The sequence below is a fragment of the Eublepharis macularius genome, chromosome 12 (genome assembly GCF_028583425.1).
Source record: "Eublepharis macularius isolate TG4126 chromosome 12, MPM_Emac_v1.0, whole genome shotgun sequence".
NCBI classification, from domain to species: Eukaryota; Metazoa; Chordata; class Lepidosauria; order Squamata; family Eublepharidae; genus Eublepharis; species Eublepharis macularius.
The window spans coordinates 56,168,982-56,191,651 of record NC_072801.1 but is presented as its reverse complement, the minus strand read 5'-3'; the positions used below and the strand labels follow the sequence as shown (position 1 = coordinate 56,191,651).

At 47.3% G+C, this 22,670-nt stretch overlaps 1 protein-coding gene across 1 annotated transcript in view; it reads right to left on the bottom strand.

The window, feature by feature from the left end:
- The window catches only part of LOC129339477 (vomeronasal type-2 receptor 26-like), a gene marked incomplete at its 3' end in the record, with an annotated part of 29,367 nt that extends 7,878 nt beyond the window's left edge, over positions 1 to 21,489 (bottom strand). The window contains exons 1-5 of the mRNA XM_054994058.1: positions 21,278 to 21,489; positions 20,111 to 20,402; positions 19,114 to 19,956; positions 16,056 to 16,283; positions 10,947 to 11,073 (exon numbers count right to left, since the gene is read on the bottom strand). Of these exons, the coding sequence (XP_054850033.1) occupies positions 10,947 to 11,073; positions 16,056 to 16,283; positions 19,114 to 19,956; positions 20,111 to 20,402; positions 21,278 to 21,489 (1,702 nt within the window). The remainder of the gene's footprint in view (positions 1 to 10,946; positions 11,074 to 16,055; positions 16,284 to 19,113; positions 19,957 to 20,110; positions 20,403 to 21,277) is intronic.
- Positions 21,490 to 22,670: the final 1,181 nt, after the last annotated feature.

The following is a 22,670-nucleotide window of genomic DNA, read 5'->3' as shown; positions in this document are numbered from 1 at the left end:
CCACCCCCCACCACATGCATTCCTTGACAATCAAGAAATCTGGAGTTAAATATAATGTGCATGTAAGTCCCTCAAAGACAGAAGCAATATGACCCATTTGATTTCCACAACCTCAGACACAATTAGGGATCCGTTTCCCCTTGGTGGGGGATCCCCCACTCTCACCTATCACCCCGAAGGGGGAAAGTCAGTGAATGAGCCTTCAAGGTACGCTCCAGGGGCTGCTGCCGTGATGTCACTGATGTCATCTTGCTGCCCTGAGAGTATGCCTGTGCTTTGCAGTGGGCTGATTTGGGCCCTGCAGGCCAAAGCAGGATCCCTTGTGGCCCAAATCTGCCTGCTGTGAATTGTGCGTGCTCCCCAGCCTTGTGTGATGATCACATCACTTCCTAGAACAGACATCATCATGCCAGAGCATTGCCATTAAATGATCATGCGTGTGTGAACAGACCCTAAGTATCCTGTAGGCTTCAGTGATGGTGTAGTAATGTTTTCACTCACATTATAGAGAGAGAGAGAGAGAGAGAGAAGGGGGGGAGGCACTGAAACTAGATTATTTCTTCTATTTTACTGTCCCCTTCCAAAGCCAGGGTGGCATTGGCACAATGCCCCCCTCCCCCCGGCCAGAGCCTTAGTACCAGTATGCATTGACAGGCCCATGCATCATAGTCCTTTTTGAGACCCAGCCAAGTTGTGTGCCTTTTGGAGAAAAATGTTCAAGTTGCTGGTGGGGGTATGAACAATTTTTAGATATCCACTGTAGTGCAATGGCTAGAGAGTTGGTCTAGAATCTGGCAGACTCTGATTCTGTGCCTTGTAGGCTTGATGGATGTTCTTGGCTCAGCCTAAGTAAACAATTGTGTTGTGTTTTCCAGAGGCAGTCTAGGTGATTTTGGGGCCCTGGACAAATGTTCTTGACGGGGCCCCAGAACCAGTGCCGCCCCACCACTGGCTCCTTGCCAAGGCCAAGCAATTTGGTAACCTAGGCCCCAGATAGAGTGGGCAGGAGTGCGTTGTTTCCTTCCTCCCCCCCCCCCTCCACCCCCTCATACAACTAAGAAGGCCATCGGTGGAGTCACTCCAATGTGAGGCATGGAGCAGCTGTCTATTGTTAGCCTGGTTGTGATGAGGGTGAAACAAATCAAGGGAGAACAGCAATGTGTAAACCACTCTAGGTTCCCATGGGGGAGAAAACCGGGGCATAAGATAAACCTTTAATTTGGTGGGGAGGGGGTATATACATTTTATGTGTATGTGTCTGTATGTTTTATGCATTCAAATCACTTGTGGTGTACTTTAGAATTATATTGAGCTCCACAGTATCCCAAAAACCTTGTCCATGTATTGCAAACCGAAGTCAATCTACCACATCTAGGGTATTCTTCTTTTCCCTACTGCCTTCAATTTTTCTTAGCATTATTGTCTTTTCTAGTGAACCTTGTCTTCTCATGATGTGACATAAGCACTATCATCAATTGATATCTTCAAGGGAGAAAGCAGGCCTGATTTGGTCTGGATGCCACTTGCATGTCTTTTTCGGAGTCCATGGTACATGTAAATTGAAACTTTCTTCCCACTTCACAGTGTGAATGCTTTTTCCTCCTATGAGCTTTGTCTAAATTTTACTGTACTGATACTGCTCATTTGGCCAAAAGGCCTGCCCTTGATCAATGCCACATTAAATACTTCATAATAAAAATATGTTTTTAGAACCATTTAAAAGTGTCCTTAAGTGCCATACGCTGATTTAAAAAACCATAAGCTAAATGTTTGGGAACACAACCAGATATGTGAATGACTGAAATGCAGCCCAATCCCACTGCTACTTAAAATCCATTTTTGATGGAGGTCTGGATTGTCTTACATTGGTGTCATTGGGCTTGGAATCAGGAACCTGGAAGCGTTCCATGGGGGCTACAACTTTCATGCCAAGGCTAAGAGGGTGGGAACGGGATCTCTCTGGGGTGGCAAACTCTGGCCTTGGAAGTTACTGGCAATTTGGGGGTGGGACTTGTGGAAAGGAAAATCTGAGTAGGGATCTCCCCCAGAATCCATGGTCCGCATTTGCCCTCTAAAGAGATTGCCCTTGGAAGCAGCCAGTTTATCTGTAGGGAACTACTCTCTCTAACCTGAACTCAAGCCCAACCAGGAGTTTGGCAGCCCTAGGAAAATTTCTGAAAAAGATGGCAAAGGAGGGCCAGCAACTGATAGAGGCATGGAAGCCCACACCAGGACAGTAGCAGGGGCCTACTTGGGCAAAAGGGACGATCAGTGCTCTCATCCCCCATAGTCCACTCCTTACAGCCCCACACAAACCCAGTTCCCCCACCCCAGCTGCCACACACAGACCCAAATCCTCCACTCAGCCCCTCTCAGAACCAAAACCACCCTCAGCTGCCCCACACCGAGTACCCCAGGAACAGGCTGGCCAGCCTGCCCCATTGTTCCCTATGCTGGGAACCAACCTCCCATCAAAGAAGGGAACACAGACACACAATCATTAAGTTTAAAAAACCTTTATTTTCTCATTTTCAAATTACAAGTGGTCAACAAATCACAACATATTACACTTATTGTCCCTCATAGCACAACACAACACAATTAACTACACATCAGAGAATCTTAAACACAATTTTTTTTTTGAAATGGACAAACAGTAAAGTTTTGAACATTACAACAGGTTACATAGTGAGCGGGCACAACAGGGCATGGAAACAGAAGATGATCATAATAACTACCAGCCTAATACAACTCTCCCTCCATAAAACGACTTAATGGGGGGGAACCACTGCAACAGGGTCCAGCAGAACCTATGTCATTTCCTGTGGCTGTGCTTTCAGTTCAGACACACAAAGCTGAACTGGGCACTTCCAAGGCACTGGACAATGGTATTTCTGGAGCAGTTCTGCAGAGGTCTCCCCCCACCCCCACACCAGCCTCAGAATTTACCTGGGAACATCTGTGAGAGATCATCATTGGCCGGTGCCCATCCACCACTCTTCCCGCATCCCCCAACCATGCAAACCCAACATTAACATCAAATTTTTTTTTTTAAACATGAACATTCAATCAACTTTTAAAAAACATAATCACAACATTTTTTTTTGGGTTTTTTTCCTTTTTTTTACATGAACAGAACATCAACTTTTAAAAAACATAATCACAACATTTTTTTGGGTTTTTTTTTTTTTTACATGAACATTCAATCAACTTTTAAAAAACATAATCACAACATTTTTTTTTGGTTTTTTTTCCTTTTTTTTACATGAACAGAACATCAACTTTCAAAAAACAGTACAACAATTCTTCTACAATTTTTTTTACAATGATTTCATCTGATAAAAACACCTAAGCAATCCCTATCTAACCTGTTTCTCCCTCCAGTAGCAATCCATGTTTCTGGGGCATTATTTTTCATAATAAATTTGGTCCCACAGGGTATGTCTCAGTGATGGGAGATGTTTTGAATACCCTGGGGGGGGGGCTTTCAAATTGCTGGGTGTTTTCCCTTTGCCACTGGTTCCTAACCACCCTCCCTCTACTGGCCGGTCTTAACTGTATATACAGGGTTTTATACAGGGGATAGCGCGATTCCAAAGGATTGGACTCATAGAGGATGCAGGCCACAAGTTGGGCTCACCTCAGTCACTCTGGAAGTCCAGTCCTGAGAAATCGAAGAGGCGAGAGTTGACCTTCAGGAAGGTCAACTGCTCGACTCTCCATGGGAGAAGGCGAGTGCGATGTGGGCCGACAATGTCGCCCGCATGTGAAAAGACGCGCTCGCTCTCCACGCTCGTCGGAGGGCATGAGAGCAGCCGCTGCGCCTCGAGGGAGAGGTCCGGCCAGACCGACTCCTTCCTGGCCCAGTAGCTGAGCGGATCGGTGGAGAGCGACTCGCAGGGCTCCGCGAGGTAGTCCCTGACCATCGCCTCCGCCGGATCCTCTCTCACGGTCCTCACGACCCCAGAGGGGACGAGGGCCCACCGGAGCATCTCCATCTCCATCGGCACTCCGGTGGTGGCCTCGGGGGGGGCCTGCGCAGAGGGGGCGTCAGAGGGACCCGCACGGCAGGGCCCCTCTTGCGTCCCCCCTGTCGACAGGCGTCCCCTCTTGGCCTGCCTGCGCCTCACCCAAGAGCAGAGCCCGTCTCTGGCTTGGGTGAGGTTCCCGTCCCGCTCGGCGAAAGTGCCCTTTATGCGCGGGTCACACATGGTCGCCAACATGTATGACTCTTCCTTAGTGAGAGGAGTTAGCCTGGCAGCTATGCCCTGCTGCAGCCTTCTCACTAATGCGCGCACCGCTGGAACAAGGTCAGCACGGGGCGCGACCCGGTCTGCAAGGGTGGCCAGATTCCTCTGGAGCGTGTGCACCAGGGGAATGACCAGACCGAGGGTCGCCGTGTCTGACGAGACCGCCACAGTGAAGTCCTTGAAGGGCTTCAGGACCTCCACTGTCTGGGTGATGGTGAGCCAATCCTCCCGGTTGAACTCACCCACCTGACTCGCACCGCGGTGCTCGGAGAGCCACGCGTGGAGTGCGGCCTGCTGCTCCACCAAGCGCTCAAGCATGGCGCAGGTGGAGTTCCAGCGAGTGCTGACGTCAGTGATCAGAGCGTGCTCTGGCACACCTGTCCTGACCTGTGTCTGGCGCAGTTCGTGCGTGGCCTTCACGCTGCGCGAGAAGTGACCCGTGAGCCTCCGACATTTCTGGACAAGTAACTGGAGTTCACGGGTCCGGGTATCCACGGGTTCCTTCGAGGAGCCCAACCCCAGCGCATCTCTCACCACTAGGTGAAGCTTGTGAGCGGCACAGTAGACGCTCTCTCGGCTCACTAGATGCGCCGCTGCCCTCATGTTCTTGCCACCGTCCGTCACCATGCATCCCACGGTGGCGGGTCCCTGGCCTATCCACTCGTCCAACTGTCTCCTTAAGGTGGCAGCGATGTTCTCCGCCGTGTGGGACACGTCGAGCACCTCGGCGTGAAGCAAGGCCTTGCAGTAGCCGGCCTGGCGGTCTCGCATCCTTCCCTGTCTAGCTGTGCTAGGCACCTCCCCCCGGCCCCCACCCAGAACCGACTCGGGTTCCCACCAGTGAGCAGTAAGTGAGAGGTACGCTTGCTGCACACTTGGGCAGGTCCAGATGTCCGATGTGAAGTGCACAGTTCTCCCGGCAACCCGGGACAGCTGTGCCTTCACATGATCCCTGGCAGCCCTGTAAAACGAGGGCACCACCGATCTGCTCAACGACGTGCGAGCAGGGACGGCGTACCAGGGAAAGCAATCTTGGAGCAGCCCTGAGAAGCCGAAGTCTTCAACTACGGAATACGGTTGCCCATCCACTGCTATCATGTTGACGATGTGGCGCGTGATGCGCCTGCTCGCCCTCCGGATCCCCTCTCTGGGCACACTAGCGCCCTGCATACCAAGCATCTCCGGGAGAGAGGCTTGGCGTCCCTTTCCTGCAGGTACCCTTGGGGGGAGAGCACCAGAGGAGCCTGCCTCCTTCTGGCTAGCTGGCGGCCGTGCGGCGCCACTCGAACCCTCCTCCCGAAGAAGCACCGCCTGGTGGTGCCTCTTCATATGGTACCTCATCCCAGACGTGGAGAGATGCCACACATCTTTGCCACGGCTGACGCGCTGCCTACAATGCAGGCACAGGGCTGCTCGGGGATCCTCCGTTGTCTGGAAGTGCTTCCAGATTTCGGAGGAAAAGGGCATCCCACGCTTCCCAGGAGAAGCGCGTTCGGGACCACCCTGCGGCACCTCCTGTGAGGTGCTCTGGCCGGACACACCGTGTCCCACTCTCGGCCGGGCAGGTGGGGATGGACGAGGCTGAAGGGGCAGAGATGTGGGCTCTTCCACCACAGTCTCTGCCTCTTCCTCCCGCGTCCTCTCCTCCTGCACAGCCGCGAGAGGCCTGCTGCTGGCCTCAGAGGAAACTGGGGTGGACCGCCCCAGGGGGGGTCTCACGGGCAGTTCCTCCAACATCCTCCGGGTTCCTGGGGTGAGCGGGAGCGCAGGGAAAGTCATGTGCTCCGCGCCCATCCCAGGAGACACCACATGCTGCCCCTCCTCCAGCAGCTGGCTCGCAACCACTGGAGGAGGAGGAGCCTCAGCAGCAGGCCCCTGCCCAGTGCCAGCCCCTGCCTCACGCACCCGGGTTGGGGGTGGCCCTCCAGCAGCTGCCTCAGGAAAGAGAGTCTTGCGAACCCTCTTCCTGTCACCAGAAGCCAGGCTGGTGAACGGCAGCAGCGCAGGGGAGGGCCTCCTCCGCTCAGATGGAGGGGCTGCCGCAGCAGTCCCCCTCCCCCTCCCCTCCTCCCCTCTAGATTTCTCCCTAGCCTTTCCCCCGGGTCCCCTCTCTGCTTTCCTCTCTGACATACTTTCCCCTCCCAAATTCAACCCTAACTAATCAGAAAAGATTTAGAAAACAAAGGTCAACTTTGTTTTCAAGACCTAACTAACCTGCTATAAATCTGTGTTTCTAGTGGCTCTGTGACTTGGAGATGAACAATCAAGTGCCTTTTTAAGCAACCCTATTTATGTCAGGGAACCTGAGCCTGCCAATCAGCTGAATTCCTCTGGAATTGAGCTGGCCCTAAACCCCAGTAACAGGTGACAAAGCCTTAAACACTCACACACTAGTATGCCCGGGCCGGCCTGGCACCACCACGGGTGCCAGAGATGGGCAGTGGAACCCTAGTTATGGGGGCACTAATGGGAAGCCTATTGACAGCTATTACAAATTTTTATATATATATATATATATATATATAGAATTCAAACCTAACACTCACTCACTAATGCTTTCCCTGCTGAGTCCCTATTTAGTTTTTTAAAAAAAACTAGGCTCGGTTTCCCTAATAATTATGTTGAGGGCAATTATCCACTGATCACCTACCAACTGGCCTACCTACCTAAGAGACACTATTTAGCGGGACCGATGTATCTGTGGTATGTCGGTGTGGGGTGTGGATGTGGTGTTTTGAAGATGAGCCTCCCCCCTCCCAAGCTAGCAAGAACCCACCCCCAAGGCCACCCAAATGTGAACCCGGACTCGCTCACAGTAACACCAGTCCTGCAGTCCAGCGATGTTCAGGCGGTCTTGCAGCTGGTCCTCCTCTCCTCCACGATGCTGTCAAGAAAATTGGAAATGTTAGCAGAGTCAACACCACACGCCGCACACGCAACCCCAAAATTCAAGGCCCCGTTGCACAAGCCAAGTCAGCCCCCCCCCTTAAAGGCTAGGGCCAACCAGCAGCAAAACAAAACACATCCACCCAGCAGAGCTTCTGGCCTGTGCAGGCCAGAAGCTGGCACACTCATTTTTTAGTCCTGTGAAACAGCAGTTCATGCCCACCCCACACTCAAACTTGAAAAATGAAACATGAAAGAAAGCAGGCACTGCGATCAATGCTGGCCCCCCTAACCCCCAAACAATATCCTCTTGCCCAACCAGAAAATGCCCCCCCCCCGGCCCAAGCCATAAAGACAGAGCCAAAGCATATGCTCGCAGGTAGGCACAGCAGCAGACATAAGCTCAAAAACCAAATTTAACAACAACCCTACCAGTCCACCAGTGCAGATGTCCAGCAATGTTGATCCTCCACGCAGAGATCTGCAGGCCGATGTCCACCAAGTGCAGTCCAGTCCAGAAGAGGTCCACCAACGATAAACAACCTGAATGTGAAGCAAAACAGTGAGTGCCAGGCCAGCAAACGGGAAGGGTTACCAAAGCCGGAGCAGCAGGCCTGTGTGTGGGCCGAAGGCTGGCACAGTTGATCAGGAAGGAGCCTGTTGGGAATCCTTGCAAGCAGGGGACCAGACACAGAAACGCAAGCCACACCATTCCAGATTGTGGAGCACAACTGTGAGTGCCAGGCCAGCAACCAAAAAGGGTTACCTTGGCCAAAGCAGCATACCTGTGTGTGGCCCACAGGCTGGCACAGTTGATCAGGACGGAGCCTGTTGGGAATCCTTGCTAGCAGGGGACCAGACACAGAACAGCAAGCCACACCATTCCAGATTGTGAAGCACAACTGTGAGAGCCAGCCAGAAGAAAGGCTTCTGGCCTGTGTAGGCCCAAAGCTGGCACACTCTGGTTTTAATCTTAAAACAGTGGATCAAGCTTAAAGAAGGCAAGCACAACAACCAATGCTGAACCCCCCCCCACCATCAAAGATTGTCTGCCCAACCTGTCCCCCAGGCCATACCTGTGTGTGGCCCACAGGCTGGCACAGTTGATCAGGACGGAGCCTGTTGGGAATCCTTGCTAGCAGGGGACCAGACACAGAAAGGCAAGCCACACCATTCCAGATTGTGAAGCACAACTGTGAGAGCCAGCCAGAAGAAAGGCTTCTGGCCTGTGTAGGCCCGAAGCTGGCACACTCTGGTTTTAATCTTCAAACAGTGGATCAAGCTTAAAGAAGGCAAGCACAACAACCAATGCTGAAACCCCCCCCCCCACCATCAAACATTGTCTGCCCAACCTGTCCCCCAGGCCATACCTGTGTGTGGCCCACAGGCTGGCACAGTTGATCAGGACGGAGCCTGTTGGGAATCCTTGCTAGCAGGGGACCAGACACAGAAAGGCAAGCCACACCATTCCAGATTGTGAAGCACAACTGTGAGAGCCAGCCAGAAGAAAGGCTTCTGGCCTGTGTAGGCCCGAAGCTGGCACACTCTTGTTTTAATCTTCAAACAGTGGATCAAGCTTAAAGAAGGCAAGCACAACAACCAATGCTGAACCCCCCCCCCCCCACCATCAAACATTGTCTGCCCAACCTGTCCCCCAGGCCATACCTGTGTGTGGCCCACAGGCTGGCACAGTTGATCAGGACGGAGCCTGTTGGGAATCCTTGCTAGCAGGGGACCAGACACAGAAAGGCAAGCCACACCATTCCAGATTGTGAAGCACAACTGTGAGAGCCAGCCAGAAGAAAGGCTTCTGGCCTGTGTAGGCCCGAAGCTGGCACACTCTGGTTTTAATCTTAAAACAGTGGATCAAGCTTAAAGAAGGCAAGCACAACAACCAATGCTGAAACCCCCCCCCCCACCATCAAACATTGTCTGCCCAACCTGTCCCGCAGGCCATACCTGTGTGTGGCCCACAGGCTGGCACAGTTGATCAGGACGGAGCCTGTTGGGAATCCTTGCTAGCAGGGGACCAGACACAGAAAGGCAAGCCACACCATTCCAGATTGTGAAGCACAACTGTGAGAGCCAGCCAGAAGAAAGGCTTCTGGCCTGTGTAGGCCCGAAGCTGGCACACTCTGGTTTTAATCTTAAAACAGTGGATCAAGCTTAAAGAAGGCAAGCACAACAACCAATGCTGAACCCCCCCCCCCCCCCACCATCAAAGATTGTCTGCCCAACCTGTCCCCCAGGCCATACCTGTGTGTGGCCCACAGGCTGGCACAGTTGATCAGGACGGAGCCTGTTGGGAATCCTTGCAAGCAGGGGACCAGACACAGAAAAGCAAGCCACACCATTCCAGATTGTGAAGCACAACTGTGAGAGCCAGCCAGAAGAAAGGCTTCTGGCCTGTGTAGGCCCAAAGCTGGCACACTCTGGTTTTAATCTTAAAACAGTGGATCAAGCTTAAAGAAGGCAAGCACAACAACCAATGCTGAACCCCCCCCCCCACCATCAAAGATTGTCTGCCCAACCTGTCCCCCAGGCCATACCTGTGTGTGGCCCACAGGCTGGCACAGTTGATCAGGACGGAGCCTGTTGGGAATCCTTGCAAGCAGGGGACCAGACACAGAAAAGCAAGCCACACCATTCCAGATTGTGAAGCACAACTGTGAGAGCCAGCCAGAAGAAAGGCTTCTGGCCTGTGTAGGCCCAAAGCTGGCACACTCTGGTTTTAATCTTAAAACAGTGGATCAAGCTTAAAGAAGGCAAGCACAACAACCAATGCTGAACCCCCCCCCCCCACCATCAAAGATTGTCTGCCCAACCTGTCCCCCAGGCCATGCCAAGAATAAACTGCAACACCTTTTTGCAGAGGCAGGCCACAGCAGCACATTGCCCGGCATCAAAAAAATTTACAAAAATTTTAAAAAGGCCTACCAGGTGTCCTCTCAGGATGTCCAGCACAGTTGATCCTCCAGGCAGATGTCCTCCAGGCTCCAGGTGCAGTCTCTCTTCTTCTCCTCTCTCGGTCACAGCTCAGCAGCAGCAGCAACAGAAGTGTTCCAGACAGTCTTGCTCCAAATTTAAATCCCCTGCTGCAGCCTCAGCCAAAGATTTAAATCTATTGGCTGGCATGAGAATGCAGCAGTGGGATTGGTGACTCCTAAAGTCCCCAGTCCCCTGCCTTTCCCCACCCACACTCCAAGAGCCACCCTCCTCCTGCTCCCCCTCCCCTACCTGTTAGTTTTGGCGGGAATCTCTGCTGCTTTGCAAATGCAAAGTGCAATGCAATGCTTGCACCTTGCATTTGCAAGGCAAAGCAGGATTCCCTATCCTCCTTTGCAAGAGGGGTGGGGGGTGACAGAAGGAGTGAGTGATTCACTCCTTCTCCCCCCCTCCCCTCTTCTAAGAGCCTGCAGGAAGCCTTTGCTTCCAGCAGGATTTTGCTAGCCGCTTGCTAAGGCAAACGGCTAGCAAAATCAAAATGGCGATTCTCGAATGCCGAAAGAATGCCGAAAGAATCCCGAAACGTTTCGGGTTTTTCTTTCGGCAATCCCGAAACGTTTCGGCATTCCCCGAAACGTTTCGGGATTCTTGAAGAATGCCGAAACACTTTTGTTTCGGCATTCTTTCGGCATTCTGAATGCCGAAACGCACATCCCTATTCGTGAACCATAAACTAGCCTCATTTGTGCTTAATTTTGGTTCGTATTTTGGTTCATGCCCATCTCTAGTCATGACCCTGTAGGAGTGACTGTGTGACATAGCCAAGGGTCCTACTCAATGACACTCTAACATTACATATTCTACCTGTCTGGTCTGAAATCTTCCCTTCTGGACATGGAATACAATCATAAAAGCAAAATGGTTCCCCTTCCTTCTTTCTCTTTTGATAGCCTGCATAGCAGTGGTCATTACAGAGAGAAAGTGGTGTCACCTGTCAATAGAAAACATTTTTTAAGGAAGTTTGCTTTCACTGTACTTAAATGTATTTCTGGCAAACTTGATGCATGAAGCAATTGTCTCATAAAGAAGTCTTGCCCAAAATCAGTGTCAGAGTTTTTCTGTATTTGAAAGGTATGGCCTCCAGCATCAGGACAAATCACAGAAATCAGGACAAATCAGAACAAATCCCAGAAACCAAGTGTAATGGACTGTAGCATGGGAGGGGAATCAGAGGGCACTGAGAAAACAAGAGATGAATACATAATCTTACAACAAAAAAGAAACAAGCAAAACAAAACAATCAGGTACATCACACTTTTTATGTTGAACAGAGACATGTTCAAAAAAATCTTGTGGACATTTTGCATGAGATATAAAACACTTTGGTAGATCCAGTGGGTTATGTTATAGCATAGCAGTATATTCTTTTGGAAGACTCTTCCTGCAATGGAAAATACTTAACTTTGGCTGACAGTGTCAGGTCTTGCATGGTATCCCAAAGCACTTTAGTGCATCACTCATCTTGCATGGTATCCCAAAGCACTTTAGTGCATCACTCATTGTGTATGAGTTAAAGTTACTTTATTGATGAACATACCAGTATCAAGATAGCTGTACAAGGGTATTGGCTGGAATGAGGCTAGTAACTAAAGCTAAGGGAATTATAGTTCAAAACCCACCCCCCATAGTGTAGGAAAGTCTGTTTGAGTGCGCAAAGTATGAGAACACAGGAAGGGAAACATAAACAGGGGGTGGCCAAATGGCGGCTCGCGAGCCGCATGCGGCTCTTCAAGTCTTATTTGGCGGCTCCCGGAGGCTTGCAAGTTCACTCCTCCCCCAGGCTCCTTTAAGGGGCAGAGCCGACCAGCCGCTCACCCGATCTATGCACCCAGCGTGCTTCCCCTTTCCCAACCCTGGAGCAACGAAGGGGCGGGCCAGGGCTGAGGACAGCCCACCCGTCCTCACTTTGCTGGGCACTCCTCTGCAAGCACTGAGTTTTGCCGGCCCCGTGCTCTCAGCGAGCGCCCGGGACGGGCAGTTGGGGGGAAGGGGAAAGAGAGGAGTGAAGACGCGACGAGGAAGCGCCAAGGCAGAGGTGGCCCAGGACTTCCTGCTTTCCGGCTTACTCCCGAGAAGGCAAGTGCGCAGCTGCCGAGAGCCGCTCATGGCATGAAGCACAGCCTGCGCCGGGGGGCTTTTGCATGGGTGGAAGCCTCGTTAGTTGCACGGAGGACTGGCGCACCCATAAGTGTGTGCAGGACAGCTGAGATGGAGGAGCAGGGAATGTGTTTGCTTCAGAGGACATGTGCTTGCTTTAAGATTGTGTGGCTCTGCTTTTGTGATCCTTCCTTCCTTGATTTTTCTTTCTTCCCTCCTTCCTTCCTTCCTCTTTCCTTCTTTCCATTTCTTTCTTCTTTCCATCTTTCTTTTTCTTTCTTTCCTTCCTCTTTCTTCCTTTCTCTTCTTTCCTTCTTTCCTTCCTTCCTTCCTTCCATATATTTCCATACCTTTCCATATCTTCCTTCCTTCCTTCCCTTTCCATATCTTCCTTCCTTTCTTTCCTTCCTTCCTTCCTCTTCTTTCCATATCTTTTCATACCTTTCAAAATCTTTCCCTTCCTTTCTCTTTACTTCTTTTAACATCTTTCCATATCTTTCCATGTCTTCCTTCCTTCCTTTCATGTATTTCTTTCCTTCTTTCCCTTCCCTTCTTCCTTCCTCTTTACTTCTTTCCATATCTTTCTATGCCTTCCTTTCCTTCCTTCTTTCCATGCCTTCTTTCCTTATCTTTCTTTCTTTCCTTTTTTTATCCTTCCTTCTTTCCATATCTTCTTTTTTTGTCTTTTCCTTCCTTCTTTCCATGTCTGTCTTTTTCTTCCTTTCCATCTTTCCATGTCTTTCCCTCCCTCCCTTTCCTTTTTTCCTTCCTTCTTTCTTTCAATGTATTTCCTATTTTCAATAAAACATTAGGGTTGACAATTCCAACTAAAAAAAAAACTTGGAGTCTTTAGCCAGAATACTCTAGAGGTGGTGCCTTGCAAGGATAACATCACTTTTTGTGATGTCACTTCCAGGTCAAAGGTTAGGTGGTAGTCCTTCCCAAGCTCCACCCCTTCTGATGATGTCACTCCCAGCATACTGTGCAAAAACCCCACCCCTTCCTGTGATGTCATTTCACGGCACTCCCCCAAACCCGCCTCTTCCTCTGAAGTCACTTCAATGCATCATGTCTTGTGGCTCTCAAACATCTCAGGTTTATTCTGTGTGGCTCTTGCATTAAGCAAGTGTGGCCACCCCTGCTTTAGGTCTTTCAAACAGTTGATGCAGTCTCTGCTAGACTCCAAGGTCATTCTCCCAAGCCAGCCAATGACTTATTGTCGAAGGCTTCCACAGCCAGAGAATGATGGTTGTTGTGGGTTTTCCGGGCTGTATTGCCGTGGTCTTGGCATTGTAGTTCCTGATGTTTCGCCAGCAGCTGTGGCTGGCATCTTCAGAAGTGTAGCACCAAAAGACAGAGATCTCTCAGTGTCACAGTGTGGAAAAGATGTTAGCAGGTCATTTATATCCCACCTGCAAAATCACCAGGCTAACAAATGCGCTGATCAAGAATTCCTCACTACATCCTGACACGCACAGAAAACTATGCAAGACAGAAGAACATCCACCTAGACTATATGGACTCCCTAAAATACATAAGGATTCAGTCCCACTCCGTCCCATTGTGAGTGCCATTGGTTCACCGACAGATGAATTAGCTAGACATCTGGCCGATCTCCTGCAGGACCATATCAGGAAAACCGCATCTTACATTAAAGATTCAGCAGATTTCATCAACAAAATCAGTTCTCTGAAACTCAATCCACAAGACATACTTGTCAGTTTTGATGTTGTATCCCTGTTTACCAAGGTTCCAGTAAAAGACACTATTGCACTTATTAATCAGATTTTCCCAGAGGATGTAACAGCCTTATTCCATCATTGTCTGACAACCAGTTACTTCCAATGGGATAACGAATTCTATGAACAGATGGATGGGGTGGCCATGGGGAGCCCTCTCAGCCCAGTTACAGCAAACTTCTACATGGAACATTTTGAAAAAACAGCTCTAGAATCAGCACCCCACAAACCTAGTGTATGGTTCCGATTTGTGGATGATACATTTATCATTTGGAGCCATGGGGAGGAAGAATTGATGGGTTTTTTGAATCATCTCAACAACATCCACCTGAACATACAATTCACAATGGAGAAAGAAATCAAGGGAAAACTCCCATTCCTGGATACCTTGGTCATCCGCAAAGCAACCTTTCAGTTAGGTCACAAGGTCTACAGGAAACCAACTCACACTGATCGGTACCTACACAAAAACTCCAATCACTACCCCCGACAGAAAAGAGGCATAATGAAAACATTAGTGGATTGTGCAAGACGGGTATGTGAGCCGCCCTTTCTCAATGAGGAAATTAATCATCTAAACCACGCACTTCAGGCAAATGGCTACTCCAGAAATGAAATCCGAACAGCAATCAAACCCAGGATGAATCAAACAACCAAGGAAAAACAGTCTCCTACAGGAAAAGTGTTTTTGCCATATATCAAAGGAATTACTGATCAGATGGGAAAGCTTATGAAAAAGCATAACCTTCAAACAGTATTCAGACACACCCGAAAAATACAACAGATGCTATGATCAGCAAAAGACAGTAGAGACCCCCTCACCTCTGCAGGAGTATACCGTATACCCTGCAGCTGTGGACAAGTTTACATCGGGACCACAAAGCGTAGCATCCAGACAAGAATAAAAGAACATGAAAGACACTGCAGACTTGGACAACCTGAAAAATCAGCAGTGGCTGAACTTAGCCTAACGCAAACAGGGCACAGTATCTTATTCCAGGACACCAAAATACTGGACAACTTTTCCAACTATTTTGTCAGACTGCACAGGGAAGCCATTGAAATTCACAAGCATAAGCAAAACTTCAACAGGAAAGAAGAAACCTTAAGAATGAACAGAGCATGGTTTCCAGTTCTGAAAAACACCAGGCTAACAAAACACTCTACACCCAACAATAGCCCTGCAGAGAAGATTAGCACACCAAGCACCAATCCATATGCAAAAGAACCTCCTCAGGATACAGTGAAGCCTCCCGCCATTAGCTTTCCACACCCTGGGAAACTCTTACAGGATGACTCAGCTCAACCCCACCCCTCCTGATTAGATATAAATGACCTGCCAACATCTTTTCCACACTGTGACACTGAGAGATCTCTGTCTTTCGGTGCTATACCTCTGAAGGTGCCAGGCACAGCTGCTGGCGAAACGTCAGGAACTACAATGCCAAGACCACGGCAATACAGCCCGGAAAACCCACAACAACCATCAGCCAATGACTGTTAATAAAACATCTGCAAGATAAGCAAGCAAGTGTTCTCTCCCTGCTCAGGGTACTTGTGCATATTCTCAGAGAACTCAGAACACTGGTAGTAAAAACAGAACATCACTGAAGCATGAATAAAACACCACCATGACAGATATGCTGGGGCTTATCTGACAGACAGAATGCCTCAAATCCAATTCATTACTTTATTGGAAGTATAAGTTTACTTCCTGTTCTCTCAACAGAATCTAGCAGGTGGTATCATGCTTCTTCCTAATTGTAGAAATATTCTAGGCTTCAGCACGGCTTTAGAACCTGAGGGCCAAACTATATTATAGAAGCCTGAATTTCAGACCCCAAATCTAGTGGTTTTCTGTGGATGGGGGGAGGGGGGGGGTCTCTGACTCATCATCCATGACAATGCTCACGCAGTGTGTTCGAAATTCAAATCAAGATGCATATTTGCACTATTAAGATTACAGAGTATAAATGGTTTGTGCCAAGAACAATATTTTTAAATGTATAAATCTAAACAGAGACTTTGGAAACATTCTATTCCCTTATCAAAACTAATGGCTGAAGCAGTCCCCTACCTGATTAAAATGAGTATGCCATATAATGGCTTCTTCATTGATTTCAAATTCTTTGCCTGAAAGAGCCCAAGGATCCATCTTGCCTACTTTCACTCTCACAAAAGAGTTATTTGGGAATGTGACCATATTTGTAATATCAAACCCCACTGAGAAGTCCCCATTCTTTTTTATAAATACTGTTTCGCCAGCACTGTTGTTAAACATCAGGCTTCTCAGAAAGGGATGGAGCTACGTGGACAGAGAAAAAGAAATAAAGAAACAATACCATGTCACCTAAAAGCTGGAGTTGAAAACAACCATTATCAATATGATTTGAGTCCAGTGGCACTTTAAAGATTAAAAGATTTTCAGGGTGTAAGTTTCTGACTGTCAGAGCTCTCTCCTTCAGACGCAAGTAGGAATCCCTAAGTCTTTATATCCCAGCCCAACACTATGTGAATTGTTACAAGGGAAGCCATCAGGATGTAAAGGTACAATGCAGCTTGATGAAGTGGGAGGGGTGTTGCAAAGGAAGATGTCAGGAATCAGGATGTAAAGTTACAATGGTACAACGCAGTTTGATTAGATCAGAAATTACCATCTGTAGTGAGATAAGAATCTTGTCTCTATTCAGTTCCAGTTCATGTGTCTGTGTGTGTCTGTGTCTGAGAAGATGTTCTATTGTTCTGAATTTGTGACTGAACTCCATTTCAGCAATCTCTCATGTTGTAGTCTCCCCTTGAAGTTTTTGTGAGGAAAGCCACTTTTAGGTCAGCAACGGAAAGTCCTGGTAGATTAAAACGTTCTCCCACTGGTTTTTGAGTGAAGTGATTTCTAATATAAACCAATGGGAAAACATTTTGCACTGTAAAGATTTGGCTTTTTTATTGTTCTATCACTTAACTCATGAAACATTCCCAAAGTCTTTGCTCTATGAAACCAGAATGCATTGATTCAGTACCTGTATTATAGCACACTCATTTTTCAAGGCAGTATATAGGTTTAAAAGAACTAAGCAAAATGTGGAAAGTTAGCAATGCTCAATCCAAGTAGGATCCTAGAAATGGAGAAGAGGTACTGAGAAAGAAAAAAACAGAAATAATACAGGCAAAGGATATTCACACACAGCAGAATCCTCTCGTATAACACTTGCTGGATCAGGATCCACAAGTCTAAATCAGATTAATGACCAAATAGAGATTTGAATATGTTTTCTTTTCATGTGTCTGAAGAAGGGAGCTCTGATTGCACCCCCCCCCCAGTCAGAAGAATGAGACAGACACAAGGCTTGGAATTAAGGGCCACTTTATTAAACACAACATAAACTCTAAACTGCAGCAAGGCAAACTGGTGGTACAAGCCATGGGGTTGCTCCAGGACCTCTGCCTTGACCTTTCTGGGAGAGCCGCACTGCTCCGGGCATCAGCCATTCTTGAAATGGTGTCAGCCCAACTAGTCAGGCAAAGGGTTCCCCGCCTCAAGCTCCTAAAGCCTCGGCCATATATCATGAGGGAAGGACTTGCACCTGGGGTTCCCTGAAAGCGGTCTAACAGGTGGTGGTAGCCATAAAGCATACCATCTCTCCTGACAGACTCCATTTCCCCACCAATGGGGAATTGCCAAGAGGGTGCTCACTAGACTGCTCCCTATTCCCCAACTTTCTCCTGCCATGGGCAGCCTAACAGGCAGCACTCAACCAATTGCCTCAAACCCCTGCTGCAGTACAAGATAGGTGAAAAACCCATCCCTACTTTGCCAATTTGGAGAATGGGAAAAAAATTCCTACCTGACTCTAAACCAGCAGGTAGTTAATCCCGCACTGAAACTGGGTGAGAAGGGTGGACTGATCGCAGGGGGCGGAGACACCTTCTCTGGCTCTTGTCTCCACACACCCCCCAGGCTGGTCCTGGATGCCCGGGAAGGTCTGTCTCCTCCTCCTTCCAGGAGGGCAAACTTTGGCCCCCTGCTAAGCCTCTGCGAGGCAGCTGGGAAGTGCCGCACTCTCAAAAGTTTACACCCTGAAAATCTTGTTGGTCTTTAAAGTGCCACTGGACTCAAATCCTGTTGTTCTGCTGCAGATCAACATGGCTACCCACCTAAATTTATTATCAATGAATTAATATTGCTTATATAACCCCTATAAGATAATTGTTTTAGCCCAGTAGGATGGAGTCAGTAGCTAAAGCCAGGCAGCTGAGGAAGAAGCTGGTTGCTGGGGAACTTGATAACATGCTTTGATCACCCTGAGTAAGGTAATCAGAAATGTTGTATGTGAACAATAGTGACAAAAAGTGGTGTTTGTGTGTAGTGTTAGGGTGGTGTTATTACTGGGACTGTATTCTTCTTCCCAAGAAGAGGACAGAAGCCTGGATTCCAGTTGCTTCATAATTGGAAGGATTGTGGCAAAGGACTCTTATCACATGCTGGTATCCGACAAGTTGAACTTCTTTACCTTGAGTGGTGTTCAAAGACATTGCTGGCTGAAAATTTCTGTTTTTATAGCACTTTTGATTTGGTAAAAGAAAAGAAAAAAATAGTTGTATTGTTCTAATTGTTAAAAGGTTTGGTGAAAAAGAAAAAAAATCTTAACTTAAAATTGTGTGAAAGTTTCCTTCCTAAATTAGTCCCATAGAACCTATACAATAGAGGTTATACTTACAAAAGTGTTTATTTTATAACACTGGAGTTTGAATTCTTTTTAAATATTATCTTTGGAAGAACATATTGGATTAAAGAAGGCAAAATATGAATCACACAGCGCTGCATTTTTAGCTTCTACAGAATGGAGAGGTGACTAGCTTTAGCATAAGAGAAATATTAGTTGGTGATATACCCATAGGTAAAAAGTGCAAGCACCGAGTCATTACTGACCCATGGGGGGATGTCGCATCACCATGTTTTCTTGGCAGATATCCCCATGCCAAGCCACATATTCAAATTCCTCAACACTGAGTGTTGAAGTGGAATAACAGCGTCTCAAAGTGTTACTAAAATTTTGTACTCAAGAAATGTATTCTAGATACATTCAGATTTTATGCTTGCATATTTTTGGATGCTCTTGACAATTAAGCTTTGGTACCTGCCATGGCTGAATGCTCTGATGTTGCAGCTTCCTTCTCTCTAACTTGACCCATGATGTGGACGAGTGCATGGCATGTAAAGAATGTGCAATAGCATGGACAGCATTGTAGATGCTGTAACTATGGCCAGTCATGCTCATTTCAAAGAAAGGTCCAGGAAGATTCTCAAGCCACTCCTCTCCAGTACAGCTTCCTTCATCAGCCTCCTCATTTGAAAAAGAACAGCCAAATGCTTGTTCCCAGAATGTTTGGATGAAGCCATCTCCCTCAGCAACATGAGGCCTTAAGTTCCGAAGAAAGGTTTGGAATCCTGGTACCTCCTGGGAGTGAACTGTGAAGGCCAAAGCACCATGGAAGCTTCGTATAGGCCAGCCCTTATGAATGGACACTGCTGAGAGATCCAGCTGAGCTACCATAATCCACACTTTACCATAAAATGACTTGTCAGAAGATTCTCCTTGGTAGAGCAGTCCCCTTAAACACATCATGGCCTTGGTTTCTCCATGGACAACAACAGCACTGGCTTTGCTTCCCATAATAGCCTCATATGTTTCCTGCCAGCGGATCTGCACACTAAAGTATTCTGTAAAAAAACTGAAAGTGGACATTCTTTCTATGAAGGCAGAACAGATACCTCTCTGCAAAAGTCTTGGTAGCAGATTCTTCAGAAAAATATCTCCATTGTCATCATCCATGGTTACTAAACCTATCCATGTCCATCTGAAATGTAGTAGTAACTGGACAATCCCATTATATTGATAGACTTCATTTGGAACCATCCGGTACAAAGTAAGGGAACTGGTCTGACTATTCAGCATAGGGTCAAAATCACCATAACTAAACTAAAAAACAAACAAACCAGAATGAACAGATAGTTTAGAAATGAAATGGGAGTTCAGCAGATTTGTATGTCATCATAACATACTGTGTCTGAATTATTTCTGTAAATATATCTTTATGGTTCTGAAAATTCCATGTTCTGTTTTCATATTTTACCTGTGGCAGCTTGTAGATGTCCAAAAGGCTTGCCAAATGACGGGATGATTTAGTACCTAATCCCCCAATCACTGCTATCAGATTGTTATGAATTTCACACTTATAGTTGGGGACAAGAGTATGAAATCTGGAAAGGAGGTCCGTTGCATTGTAATAGGTCCTTTTTGCAGCAAAGTAGCTCTCCACTATGTAGAATCCCAAGGAAACATTTGGTAAAACCTTGGGGTTGTCATTGATCTCATTAACAGCAAATACTGTGGCCAGGATATACTGGTAATTCTTTGTCACTATGCTGCAGTAAGAAAAAAAACACAAGGTTATGCAAAATTTTATGATGTTATTTCCAATCTTAGACAAAACATTCTTTCCAATCTTAGATATTCTTTCCAATATTAGACAAAACATTTTTCTCTGAGAATGAGACCTCAGATTGTAGACTGAGAGAAGATAATTTTCCTTTAAGGAAACAATTAGGCAGGATGGATATGATCAATTTGCCCTCCTTCCAGAAAGGAGCAAAATAGATGACGTCAGTTGGGTCGTGAAAATTTTTGAGACACATCTTAATTTGATTAGAAAGAAGATGCCACCCAAGTACACATGGGGAGTCACACTCAATTTCATGGTAAGGTCAAGTGAAACCTCTCAGCTGGGACACGAAGGGTGGAAGAAAGTCTAGGCACCCTGTCAGAAGTGCACAAGCTAGCACTGATGAACAGAGGGATAAATAAAGTGAAGTCTATCTTAACCAGCCTCAGTTTTCAATGGTCTAGTGGACTTGTGTCCATTCCAAGGAAAGAAATGCTGAGTAAAACCAGTGACTTAGTGCCATATTTTGAGTATTTTTAGAATTGTTCTGTAACACCCTGTAGTGCTTCGGTATAGTTTTCAAATCATCTTGTGCTCTAGGGAATAGTGTAAATAAAAATCTTTTTCCTTTTAAATAACTCAGACTGTGATCAAAGCTCTCACTCAGCCAGGGTTCTTGATTGCTCAATTCACTGTTCACATAGACCAGAAATACTTGACGGGGATATAAACATCTAACAATTGGGGAGAGGGTGTGAAGCACAGGCACCTATCTGTGACTCAAACCATAGGTAAGAAGTTTCCATAGTGACCCCTACCCTGTACAGAATTGCAAGCAACAACATAAGAATTCCTTACATAGGAGATCCAGAATCAGGAATAGGATACTCCTGGAAGGAATATTCATCCAAAATTAGTATCACTTGAGAAGCACTTGCACCAATTGTGAAGTCACCTCTCCTATAATAATGAGGAGTCCGAACAGGGTCTCTGATGGAGCAACTCATGGCATTTGCCTGGAGCTCAGCCTGAGGAATCTGCAGCAGTATGAGCAAAACCTGCAGCACCATCATTCTATGATTCCTCTTTCTTCTCGGGATGCAGTTCCCACAATCATCACCTACAGCCATTGCATTTGTTTCTGCTACAGGAATATCTGGAATGGCAGTTGATCTCGCTGACACAATAATTTGAAGACCTTACCACCCACCCTCCAAAGACATGTGGAGGGGGAACTACTAGAAACTGGAGTGCTAGAGCCTTTTCTTTTAAAGTCCAGCTTTGAATTTTAATAGGCAGAGGCAATATCAATGGCCCAAGTAAGTTATTTTGAATGTATCAGCTTCTGGGGATGCACAAGGAATCTTGGTGTGAATGGTAATTACAGGGTATATCACTCAGAATGACAATGCATGTAATGGGCCTCCCCAAGAGACTGGATCCTTCCTGACACCATGTCTAACAAACTTACAGAAGAAAACAAATTGGCTCCAACTTTCCAACTGGCCTTTAGTATACTGAAAAGCTCAACATGATATCAAAATGATGGATAGCACGAAGAAACAAACATAAAAGCATTCACACTTTAAAAAACAGAGCCAGGCCAAGGTATTTTGGTGCCCCATGCAAGCTCTGGCTTTGGTTCCCCCCACCCCAGGGATCAATCCAGAATGAAGTTTATTTCTTTATTTACTAGGCAGATCAAGGAAGGAAAAGAACCACCCCATCCTATGCTACAGGAATACAAGGAGAGGGTGAAATAAAGTGCCCCCTCCCCTGAGAAGCTTGACTATCCCCCAGCAACTGATCTGGATCCACAGAAGTTTCCAGGATGTGCAGAGAGAGAGAGAGAAAAGAATCAATTGCTTCACATTATTATTATTCAGTTCCTCCCATTTGCTTTCACAAATGTACTTCTAGTCACTGCCTGCCCCACAAGGGTGGACTTGGAAGCAAATAAGTGGTTATCCATGTATTCGATTCCCCAAGCAAATTGCAGAGCAACCCTATGCATGTCTACGCAGAAGGAAGTGCCACTACATTTAATGTATGTAACTGTGCTTAGGAGTGCAGCCTTGGAAACACTTTTCCAATGCGCCATGCCTCAACCTTTAGGCAACAGAACTTCCAGATCAGATTATATTGCTTTTCAGAGGGGATTTATCTACTGTTTTTCTACAGTTGGGGCCCAAATCGGCCTGGTGCAAACTGTGAGCATGCTTCTGGGGCCAGTGCAATGATGTCACTCCTG